Raw genomic sequence first — 12,050 nt, 5'->3', positions numbered from 1 at the left:
ATGGAGATGGGTGAACGAGGGCCCATGGGCAGAGTGGTACCAATCCTGCCGCTAGTTAGGGGCTGCAAAGCGGAGTGCCCGGGAGCGCAGGGGCTGTTGGAGGGAGCAGACCCCGCAGGGCTGCTGCGCCCCGCTCCGAGCCGGTGGGAGCTTGAGGAAGAGAAGTTCCCGCACGGGTGTGAGCCGGAGGAAAGAGGGGAGCCCGCGCAGGTGCTCTCCCCGGGCCGGCTGGCGGGGCTGCGGGGAGGATGCTGAAGGTGCGGAGCGGAGGCTGGCGCCGGGGGCGGGGGTGCGGGGCCCGGCCCCCTCCCCCGGTGCACGCTGTCAGGAGCGGGCGGGGAGCCGCAGACAAAGAGCCGGGGCCGGAGCCGAGCGGGCACCGGGGCCAGGAGGAGGCGGCCCGGGGGCGGGGACGCGGCAGGGGCGGGGGCCAGAGGCACCGGGGAGCCGAGCCCGGGAGCGGGGCGGCGGGGGAGCAGGGGCTGCGCTCGCCGGGAACAAAAGGCTCCTCCTGCCCGCGCAGAGCGCCGGGGCTCGGAGCACCATGCCCCGCCGGCAGCCCGGCTGCGCCTGGCGGGTGCTCCTGACCCTCTGCAGCCTGAGCGCAGCCCAGCCCCGGGAGCGGCAGTAAGTACCGGGAGGAGCGGCGGGGAGGGGGTCTTGTGAGTGAACCCCTTTGCTCTGTGGGGGCTGCGCCGGCCGCTTAACAAAGCCTGGAGGGGCTGGGGTCGGACAGGCGAGCTGCGGCGGGTCCCGAGCACGGCAGCACGTTTGGACTCGCCGGTGCAAAAGTGCATAGCGCAGGGAAAGGGGGAAGCTAAAAAAGGCAGCAAGCCTCCTTAGAAATACCTGCCTGTAGCTGCTCCGGCGAGCGGCTGCAAAGCTTTTATCTGCAAACAATTATTTAAGGAATCCAGGGTGTTGCGCAGGGGCTGCTGTGCTTGGGATGGGTGAAGGTAACGTTAGTTGCTCCCGAAGAGCATTCTTGCGGGGAAAATCATCCGGGGAGAAACATTGCACTGCTGGGCAAGTCCTCTGGCTTGTAGAAATTGAATCCACAGCTCGTTCCAGGCTGTTTAGGTTAACTTTGATTAGGGTTTGCTTTGTTCTTTAACAAAAGAACAAAGTTGTTGTTGCTTATTATACCCCCTCAGCATCATGAATAGCTGCATTAACCGAGTGCCGTGGAGAACTTATTTTCACTTGCTTACTAGAAAATATTTCCAGTCCTGCCAAGTTTTGGCATAACCTGGCAGAGCTGTTAGTCAAATGTGCTTAAAGGATCTGTCCAGTCACTGTCAAGTTAACTGTTTAATAGCCAAGTTAAATACTGAGCATTCAAACACCATTTATTAAGTGATTTAAAGACCGTATCAACAGAGTGATGCTTCAGAAGGAGCTGTAGCAGTTCAGAACAATGTGAATACATGTGCTTCACATATGGTACCGTAGTGCTGTGCTTGTGTGACAGTTTGAATCTAATCAGCTCATACTGGCTGCAGCTGGTACTCCCTCTCCCTCTGCAACCAGATCAGCTACGTCTGCCTTACCAAGAATTTGCAGGCTAAGTAGTAACTCTTTATTGTTGTTTATTATTGTCCTAATGAATTTTCAAACCTGGCAACCATAAGGTTTTGAATCTGCAAGTACCCCATGCAATTTAAGTCAAATGCCACAGGGATCTGAACTTCCTTTGGGGGTAATGGGATCTCCATGGCAATGAGGCCTGCTGAGAGAGAAACATGGGCTTGGAATTTGATAAAAGATGACTTGGGGGGCTGTAAAACACCATCCTCTTTATCCCAAAGTGATAATTAGTCACAAACTACAGCAACCTGGCTCATGGAACTGTAGGAAGGCAAGGGCTGAGAAAGTGGGCTTAAAGAGTCACTTGAGGAATTGCCTTGTTTCAAAAGAAATCCTTTTGGGTAGGAAAAAACCCAGAAAGGTGTGTCACGAAGAGAATGTAAATGTGTTGCTTCCAGCCCAGCGCATCAAAGAGCTCAGGGGCTGTAATGCTTTTAGTTGACAAGTTCATGGCACAGTGCCATTCAGTACGGTGGAATGGTGCAGATTCCATTGAGAAACACAGGGATTGAATCACATATGGGAGGTCGTCTGGGGTGGCTTTAAAACTGTGTGTTTGTGTGCTTGCTGAAATAATGCCTTTCTGCAAGGGTTTGTAAACTGGCAGGAGGTAATTGTTTGAATAAAAGTGGTAGTAAAACTGAGAATTTGAGCCCAATCTTGTAACTGCAGTTTCTGGAAGATGAGACACATATGTATGCGAGCCTGATGCTTGGAAAGTGCCGAGTATCAGCACTGAGAGTCCCTTCTTGTTTTGTATATCAAGTTGAAGCCATGCAGATTAGTTGAGGTAAAATGTGAGAAGTATCTAAACTGCTTCAAAACGAAGTTTTATCTACAAAATCCTACTGGAGGTCCAGGTCCCTCCTCATCTTTTCATGAACTTCAGATTTTCTACGATTAGCTAGTTGTATATTTAGTTTCTTTATATATAATGCATAAGTTTGTTTATAATATATATGCAATAAAGATCAGTATTACTCCTTTAAATACTAAATCTTTTTAAATACTAAGCATTTGTAAGCCACTTAGGCTCTGTCCATTTCTATGTGTGTTCCATGTTCATATTATGCCTATTACATATAGGCCTAGACTGCTGATAGTCACAAGCATTGACCCTACAGGGGCAAATCTGTTACAGAATAGTCATTTCTTTTCCTTCTGCTATACATAAAGTGGCTTCTTGCTGCTGTTCTTGACCATCCACTTCCAATTTTGCTCCTCAGGGGCTATTTGATCGCAGCACCTTCTGTTTTCCGCTCTGGTGTTGAGGAAGCTATAAGTGTAACCATCTTTAACTCTGTCAAGGAGACAACGGTCCAGATTCAGTTAGTAGTCAAAGGAGAAACTGTGTCGCGGGGCCACGGAACAGTTCTGGGTAAGTTCCTGTAATTCTGTTCTTGAGAACTAGTTTCTAAGTTGAGGTCTTGTGGAAGCACATCTCTCTTAGAGAATTGCTTTTTGGAACACTAAGACACACAGAAACCCTGAATAATTGATATTCAAGAGTTTCATAATGAATATCTTTCCTGTTGAAACCTGAATGCCTGACGCTGAGGAGCTGTATAAAGTGTAAGTTGACTTTAAAGAAAGATACAAAATCTACATCATCATCATTATTTTCTACCCTTATTTTGAGTGCTGGAAATGCAATTTCTGTGTCTTCAGGATTGTATTGCTGAAAGAGGTGGTGTTACTAAATGCACAAATCAAAGACAGATACCTCTGTTCTGTGTGGGAGGACAAAAGGTGTTTTAATGATGTCCAACTTAATACTGAATGAAATTAGTGCAGATGAAGTCCAGTAGTGCTGTTCTACCACTGCTAGCAGTGGTGTAAGCTCTAAAGTAGGCAAGATTTGGGCAGTCTGGCTCTTTAACCATCATGTTAGTACCTTAGCTTGAGAAGAGTAACGTGCTCTCTCTCTTTCTCATTTTAGATAAAGGAACAATTAAACTGAAGGTGAGTGTCAATTCTTTTAAGATGGTTTTGGTGAAAACATAAGGGACTTGCCTTCAGCCACAGCAGTGGAACAGGGAACAGTTCTATTGTATTACTACAGCACAGCATAGATGCTTTCCCTACACCTGCTTCCATCATCCATGTTATTGGCCTGTAAGTAAATTAAAGCCTTTGATTTCCAGAAGTCTACTCAGCTGGGTGATGGTCTGTTGTGACTGATAGGATCTTCTTTGCCTTGGTGGTGTACCCCTGAGTTTTCTTTCCCTTTCCTGTAATTACTATATGGCTGTTCTATCCTGCCAGTAGTTAGACTGTGCCTGGGATTTAGGATCTAGGAAGGGTTTGATATTTCCCCACCCCTTTACTGTCCTAATATACAAGCTCATAAATATCTCTTTCTTTCTTTTTGAGAAGGTGTAATATAGACCTATGTGATAGGAAACTTCAGCAGTTACACCAAGTGCTAGCGATTTCTTTATCCAAAGACACTAACTCGCTGTTGTATAAAGCCTGTGGTCTCATTGCTGATTTGGTTTGCTGACCTATTACAATATTTATAATATTGTCAGATATCTTACTTCATAATTTTCAATCTAACATAATTTGAAGAGTCATTTATTTCTCTGAGCAACTGGTTGAAAATGTACCTGTTTGGTTTGGGGGTTTTGTGTCTTGTTTGGGGGTTTTTTGAGGGGGTGGATTTTTCTTCCTCTATCAATGGAACCGTGTCTTCTGTAGCATGGTTCATTTCTCCATATAACACACCTGTAGTAGAAGCTGCGCATGTAGATTGAATCTCACTTTGCTCGAGTGCTAAAGAAAGGGGAGAAGAGAATTTTCTGCCATGTTTTTAGCATGATTTAGCCTCCTTTGAAGTTTATGCACTGTGAAAGTTCTAGTATTTTCTTCGTCTTCTTTTTATGACTAACACAGTTACACTGAAATGCAGCAGGTGGCTGCTCCTTGCTCACTTCAGTGTCAGTTATATTCCCCAGAAAGCCGAGAGGCTTTTCTGTGTCTTCCTCACCTCATGGTTTGTTTTCTAGGTGCCTTCAGGGCTCCGTGGACAGGCACATCTCAAAGTCTGGGGCAACCGGCATCTAGCAGAGGAAGGCTACATTTTCCACAACTATACCACAGTAACCATCGATAGCAAAGGCTCATCAGTGTTCATCCAGACTGATAAACCTGTCTATAAACCCAAGCAGAAAGGTAAAGTGACCGTGGAGAACTTGCCAGATGCTAGGACTGCTTTCAAGCAAAACTCTTTTCAGGGATAAATTCTAGGGTAAGGTACTCTGTTCAGTTGTTGTGATGACTAACCCATTTCTTCTTTTCTTTTTCTAGTGTTGATAAACCTCTTTATGGTGAATTCTGACTTGAGACCAGTCAATGACAGGGTAAAGAAAACTGTTTTCTTTCACGCTGTAAAATATGGTGCAATATTTGGCAAGCTGTGTTTTATTCTAATCTACATTTATGCAGAAATATACTTGGATTTTTAAAGCTATTCAGCCATATCTTGTAATTTACCATGTAAGTTTATTTCATTTGGTGACATTACTGTTAAAGGAGAATACACGCTTTTGTAGTGCTAGCAAATAGGATGTAACTATGCCAAAACAGTTAGAGGTCATTTCAGAGACTGCTCTATTTAGGTAATGCACAGATACACAAAGTATGACTTTTCCAGTTAGATGGGTGAATTAAATGTATGTTTCTCAGCTGCTCTTGTCAAAGAAGAGATGTTTAAACTTCGTCACTCTGTGCATCACACCTTGCATCAGCACTTCAGCACAAGAAGCAGAAAAGTAGCTTTGTTTCATAAAGCCTTTTATTCTTTTTTTTTCTTTCAGATTGAAGCTTATGTGGTGGTGAGTATCTATCTCTCTGCCGGTCATGTAGCATGCATACTGTAGAGGCACAAGATTCATGTAGCCATAAGAGGAACAAGTCATACATCTGTACCTTTCAAGTCCATTACGGCCATTCCCAACTGTAACCTATGCAATTATCTCTATCCCCGTGTCTTTAACTGATCTTTGTGTCCTGCTTTTTTGTTATCACCAACAAATATACTTGTCTTCTACTTCAGTTTCAGCAATCCATTCCCATTTTTCAGACTGAGAAGAACTGGCTAGATTCATTGGGGTTTATAAATGTAACAGTCCCACTCAATTTCTCCCTTCTTTCCAATGCAGACACACTCCTATCCTTCATCTGGCTGGGCTGATATAGCAGGGCCAATCTCATCTCTGCACCCAAACATTATGATAGTGGACAATAGAAATTCATGGCAAGGAAAGGGTGCTCCTGTCTTCTTCCTTCTGAGGTGAATGAGAGGTTCCTTCTGTGTCTAGTCTTTTATTTTTTTCCCATGTGTTTTCCTTAGCTGTCAGCAAGCAGAAGAACTCACCCTCTTCTCTTGTTTGCATTTAGTCACAGATATAATGCTGACAAAACCAATGGGATTAATTTCATCTGACTCTGTCATCTAAAAATTGCCTTGTTAGTTATACAGCTCCCTTTATAAGCAGAAAGAGTCTTCAGAGGCCGGTTCCTCACGTGCAAAATTGGTGTCTTAAGATAGGTGGAAGATCTGCCACTTGACAGTGTTTGCTGTGTGCATTGGTTATACAAGCAGGGTCTAAACGAGTACTGAATTTTAGACAGCAAGTACCCCTGGTAAAGTATCCTCAGAGAAGTTTTTGACAGACATTAGTTACATGTCGGCTGTTAATGAAGTGTATATATTCTTTGTTGCAAACTGAGTTAAATGTATTAGTGATACTCATTTTCACTGTGACATTTCTCATTCCTAAACCGCTCTGCAGGATCCTCGGGGGTCTCGTATGATAGAGTGGAGCAATTTGAAACCGTTTTGTTGTGGTGAGTTTCAGATGTTTTTTTCTCAGTGTATTGTTAGTTGCCTTTGCTCCTGCTGAGTTGTGTTCAGTAAGCCTTGACAAGGGCTGATGAGTGACACAGAGCTCACAGAACGTTGTTTCCTTTTTCAGGTATTGTGAATATGACTTTTCCTCTGTCTGACCAGCCAGTGTTTGGTGAATGGCTCATCTTTGCTGAAATGCAGGGCCACACTTACAACAAATCCTTTGAAGTTCAGAAATACGGTGAGTTGTATCCAAATCAACTTTGACTGTAACCCAAAGTGAACTGGGAAAAACAAAGCAGTATGAAGTGTTTTTACCTGAGATGAAACACCAGGACATTTAGAGTGTCATGAGGAAGAATTCTTTAGAGGCTAGGGATGTAGCGATATAAATACTTGGCTTATAGGGATACAGATACTTCAGGGATATAGACACAACCAGGCTCTTTGTTCCTGTCCTTCATAAAGTAAAGGACTTGAAGTGTCAAATTGCACAATTCATTTTGCTTTGGAAAACTCTTGAAGATGCTTTCAGGCTGTCAGTGCTCTCCTTCCTTTCCCAGAGCCCTCCTTGGAATTAGGAATTCCTTTTCAGTCTCAGAGTTCCTCTGTTTGATGCAAGGTGGCCATTGTTACACCCAGCACACAAGCTAGGGTATCTGACCTAATCACACAAGCCTGTTTATAGCCACTGACAACTACTAATCTTTTGGCTCTATTCCCAACACACGATGGAGGAGTCGTAGCAAGTTGTCTTCTCTACTGTGTAGCTAAGAGAAGAAGCTTGGGCTCAAATCCTGGCTGAAGTAAAAATCCCCCTGAAGTAACAATCTAAGGTGTTTTGCTAAGGGTGTCTTGTTTAGAGAGTCTTGGTTTGCTACTTTTGTTGCTTCAGTTCTGGGCTGAGTGCTGTCCTGTCTCACCTTAGCTACACTGCACTCATCCCACCACCAGCAGTGATCTTGCCAGCGTTTTTGCTATCATCTGGGCAATCAGATCTTGAAAATCTGTTGTATTTCTTTTCTTTATAGTGTTACCAAAGTTTGAGTTGCTGATTGAGCCCCCTCGCTACATTCGTGACCTTTCACTGTGTGAAAAAGGAACTGTCCATGCCAGGTAGGAACATGGCCCAAGGAAAGTTTCCTTACTTAATAGTGCAGCCACCGGAGCTTGGATCTCATCTGCTGCAGGCTTTTCAGATGGTTTCTCATCATGGTTTTCTAGCTGTACAGCTCACATAGTAGCAACCTTGATAGACTCAGGAGCACAAGAAACAGCTGGCAGCTGGGAATTACCTTCTTTCCATTTCAGATACACATTTGGAAAACCAGTGACAGGAAAGTTAATTATCAACATGACAATAAATGGCGTAGGGTACTACAGGCATGAGGTGGGACACCCTGTCCTCAAGACTACCCAGGTGAGTGAGACCATTGAGGCAGCTGTGATAAAATGCCTGATTTGTGCTCTTTGGCATGAATACCACAGCTCTGTTTCATGCTGCTGGTGGGAGATCCGAAAATAAATGGGTAAATGCAATAAATATTTTCATTATGCTGGACCAGTCATGTATTTTTTTATGTGCCTACGCTTTAGATTTGGCTTCTAGACCCTTTTGGAATGTGAATGCAAACTTACATTTCCTTTCCCTCCATCCATTTTGCAGATTGATGGCTCGGCTGTCTTCGATGTGTGTGTGAAAGACATGATGCCAGCTGATGTTCCAGAGCATTTCCGAGGCACAGTCAACATCTGGGCCACAGTGATCAGCTCTGATGGGAGCAAGCAGGTTACATTTGATGACTCAACGCCTGTCCAGAAACAGCTGATTGATATCAAGTACTCCAAAGATACTAGAAAACAGTTCAAACCTGGACTGCCTTACAAAGGAAAGGTAAGATTAAAAGTAGAGATGCTGACATGTGGCTGATATAAGGTTATACTGACTTGATCCCAGGATGTTATGCCATGTTCTGGTGTGGTTTTTTCCACCTGCTGTTTGTGTCATTGACTGGAATTGCCTATAATGTAAAACCTGTTGTTCTATAAATGAAACACTGTGTAGGTAGAAGTCACTTACCCTGATGGAAGTCCAGCTGACAGAGTCACTATCAGAATTAAAGCTGAACTCACACCAAAGGACAACGTTTATACAAGTGAACTGGTATCAAGAAATGGCCTGGTGGAGTTTGAAATCCCCTCCATCCCTACAGCTGCCCAGTATGTCTGGCTAGAGGTGGGTGAAAGCTCTTTATAGGATTAGTGGGCTTTAATGTAACTAATCTTGTCAAACCTGCACTTTATAAATCAGTGCTCTAAAGAGAAATCAGTGCCTTTTAGCTTCAGCTTCTTGATTTAAATGCAGCAAACACTTGCTTTGTTTCTTGCTGCCAGTAGAACTGAGGTTGATGACCATCATGTAAAGAAGCTTCTCCAGATACAGCTTAACATGGTAATAAGGGTCCAATATTTGGAGTACTGTTGCTGTGTAAAAATGATGAGGGATAACTGCTGGAAATTATAAAGTGGGAGGTGGGGACACCGTGTAAGAAGAGAGTACAAATCAGGCTTTCTATACATGCATAACATTCAAATGTAACTTTTGTTAAGACCAAAGTGACAGCGATTGATGGAAAACCATCTGGGGATCAATATCTGCCAAACTACTTGTCTATCAGTAGCTGGTACTCGCCCAGCAAGTGTCATATCCAGCTCCAGGCACCAGATAAACCTTTCCAGGTATGTTGGCGTCTTACTCCATCATAGCAACAACTGCATTTCTTGGCTTAAAGTACTTTGTTCTAATTAAATTTCTAGCCACTTCTGCTTCTGTGATCTTGGACTGTTGTGTCCAGTACAAAAGTTGAAGTAGCTGCACTTCAGCCACCAAATAACTGTTTAAAGTGGGCTTAGCACACAGTGCTAAGCAAAGTACATTTGATGCTTTGCTCAGCATCTCATTCTCCTTTGTGTTCTGGGGACAGGGGAGAGAGGGTGGATGTAGGCACTGAAAAGGTTTTCCTGTTTGAATGTATGTTCTGTGCTCCTCCAGTGATGTTCACATACAAACTGGTGAAAATGATGTGCTCTAATTCAAGTTAACAAATGTGGAGAGATTGGAAGTGATGTTGGTGGGAGTAGCTTGATTACTAAAGATCCAAATTAGGGCTATGGAGTCTAACTAGAACTTCCACTTTAAATCTCAGCTGGATCTATTTAGTCTTCCAGTTATAAAACTATGAATTTAGCTGTCTTCTCTTGTAGGAGCTTCTCTAAAAATGCAGCTCTTCCATATGAAAGTTGTTGTAATCTCTCCTAAAGGAGAGATCTGTTTTAACCATGATTCCTGTTGCATATTGTTTTACCGAGTTGTTTAGGATTTGTTTTGTACCCAAGAAGATGCTCCCAGGGTCTGCATATTGCTTTATGGGGCTAAAAACCTGACACTTAGATTTCTAATATCAGCAGATCCAAAGGTTGGTTTGAGACTCTTTGTATCCAAATAAGAACATTTCTTTTATCATTGCATTTCATGGAAGTTTAATGGCTAATTAATCTTTTACAAGTTTCTTGAGGTATGGAAAAGGGATTATACACTGCTAATCTGAACACCTTGTTCTTATTATAACCTGATTAGAAATAATTCTTCTGTGGGAAAGCTAGGAGGTGGATGACCAGCTGATGTGGGAACTGTTTCCCTGCTTTGCCAGCTCTTACTGGGTGTTCCAATTAGCTACATTCATTTTCTTTTAATGAATTGTTTCATCATTTGCGCTGGGGAATTCTTAATACTTCAAATATTTCATGTCACGAGGCACTTCTTGGACTCTGTGGCATTCTCACTGTGTTTAACCCATTAGCAGCTCCTTGTATTCGAGCACTTGCCATTTTGGTTTGTACCATAAGTACATTCTGGAAAGATATCACTGTTAGTGCTGGAAAAAAAGAGGATTCTCAAAAGATTTCATTGGGATTTAACTTTACTCTCCAGCCTTAACAGTCCTAGCTGGGCATTGCTATGCTTTAAATGACAGGAGGATCAGGTGTGGAAGTCTCACTTAATACAAGCGTTAGCTGCTCCTTGTACCCCAGAAGCAAGAAGGAAAGTTGGTGGCTCCACAGAGAGCTCATTACTCAGGCAGACATGACTCAGTCCTAAGCCTGTGACTGAGCACTGATGTCTGCTCTGTTGGGATTGGCAGTATTTGGGTCATTCTGTCTCTGGGGTATTCAGTACCTAGTGAGTTCCTCTGAGTATAGGCCTTCAGTGCACAAGAAGTGCAGGAAGTCTGTGCTGCTCTGGAGCCTGTTGCAGGCATCAGAGGAGTTTGCCCAGAAAAAAGAAGCTCTTGTCCTGTTTATTTGTTTGACAGCTCCTTGAGTGCCAGACTTGCAAATTAAGACTTGTGTAATTTGAAAGCATTTTCCGTCAGATCTGCTCCCAGGAACTTCATGCCACATTGCTTATGTTTGAATTAGTATTTGCCATATGAAAGTAATCACCACATATAATCTCAGTTAAACTGTGGGGGCACATCCCTTCCTACCCCCAACCCAGCTCTTTCATTTTGGGGCTGGGCTACGGAAGAGGTGTCTAAAATTCAACCAATTCTGACAGCTGCTCTGCGCCAAAAGGCTTAACTTTCAGGATTCCAGAGATTCCTTTATTGTTTCATTAATGCATACAACCCCCCAGCCCATTCTCCTGTTAGATTTACAGGGAGTGAAGAGCTCAACACAGGCCCCTTTTTATTGTGAAGAAAGTCAATGAAAACAGTGCTAATGTACTATACTTTTCAGTGCAAACATTCCTTAGGAGAAAGGTCACATCTCTTGTGGACTGAAACCCAAATAGGTTTTTGTGCTTTATAAATAAAAAGCATGCATTTAATAGACAAAATCTTTCGCTTTTTTTGTCTCTGAGTGCAGGTAGGAGAGGAAGCTTGGATTGCAGTGAAGTCCACATGTCCTTGCAATTTCACTCTACATTATGAAGTGGCATCGCGAGGCAACATTGTCCTTTCAGGACTGCAGCCCAGCAATATCACCCAGCAGAGAAGCAAAAGAGCCACTTTTCCCTTTGAGAAGAACATCGATATAACACGCCTCCCAGGAACAGGTAGCTAGCATCAGAAATGCAAACTCACTCTTCATTTTGAGGGGAAAACAGCCTTTCCACAGACCTAAATATCCTCTTGTTTGAATTTGTGCTCCTTAAAGGGCATAGAATAATTTTGTGCAGGAAAAATAGTGGTATTCATTGCACACACATAGAAAAAAGATTTCTTTCTCCAAGAAGGAATGAAGTGTGGACTCCTAGTTTGTATAAAGAATAATAGAAAATACAAATCTGGTGAATTCAGGGAACAGGAAAAAATTCAGTATTTGTTCCACCTTCTCCATACTGCTCATTATGCCATGGCTGCTAATTGCCTATCGGCTTTCCCAAAATCAAAAGGGAAAAGACTCTGAGTTCAAGAAGAATTTATGCAACAGGAGCACAGGAAGGATGCAAGTCCTGGCTGGAGAGTTCTGTGCCTCGCAGCATTTGGATGGGGCAGGAAGAAAGTGATTTTGATTACTAAAACTCTCCTTTTTCCCATTTATTTCC

The 12,050-nt window shown here is 43.3% G+C and overlaps 1 protein-coding gene across 1 annotated transcript in view; it reads left to right on the top strand.

Moving 5' to 3' along the window:
- The first annotated feature begins 460 nt into the window (after window positions 1-460).
- The window catches only part of CPAMD8 (C3 and PZP like alpha-2-macroglobulin domain containing 8), a 47,378-nt gene continuing 35,788 nt past the window's right edge, over window positions 461-12,050 (top strand). The window contains exons 1-14 of the mRNA XM_065699841.1: window positions 461-627; window positions 2,814-2,965; window positions 3,527-3,549; window positions 4,596-4,761; window positions 4,897-4,949; window positions 5,406-5,423; window positions 6,384-6,438; window positions 6,567-6,680; window positions 7,471-7,555; window positions 7,751-7,859; window positions 8,106-8,333; window positions 8,505-8,675; window positions 9,050-9,178; window positions 11,369-11,558. Of these exons, the coding sequence (XP_065555913.1) occupies window positions 545-627; window positions 2,814-2,965; window positions 3,527-3,549; window positions 4,596-4,761; window positions 4,897-4,949; window positions 5,406-5,423; window positions 6,384-6,438; window positions 6,567-6,680; window positions 7,471-7,555; window positions 7,751-7,859; window positions 8,106-8,333; window positions 8,505-8,675; window positions 9,050-9,178; window positions 11,369-11,558 (1,576 nt within the window). The 5' untranslated portion in view covers window positions 461-544. The remainder of the gene's footprint in view (window positions 628-2,813; window positions 2,966-3,526; window positions 3,550-4,595; window positions 4,762-4,896; window positions 4,950-5,405; window positions 5,424-6,383; window positions 6,439-6,566; window positions 6,681-7,470; window positions 7,556-7,750; window positions 7,860-8,105; window positions 8,334-8,504; window positions 8,676-9,049; window positions 9,179-11,368; window positions 11,559-12,050) is intronic.

Source organism: Lathamus discolor, chromosome 21 (genome assembly GCF_037157495.1).
Source record: "Lathamus discolor isolate bLatDis1 chromosome 21, bLatDis1.hap1, whole genome shotgun sequence".
Taxonomy (NCBI): domain Eukaryota; kingdom Metazoa; phylum Chordata; class Aves; order Psittaciformes; family Psittacidae; genus Lathamus; species Lathamus discolor.
Note: the sequence above shows the minus strand (reverse complement) of the source record. Positions and strands in the feature narration are given on the sequence as shown.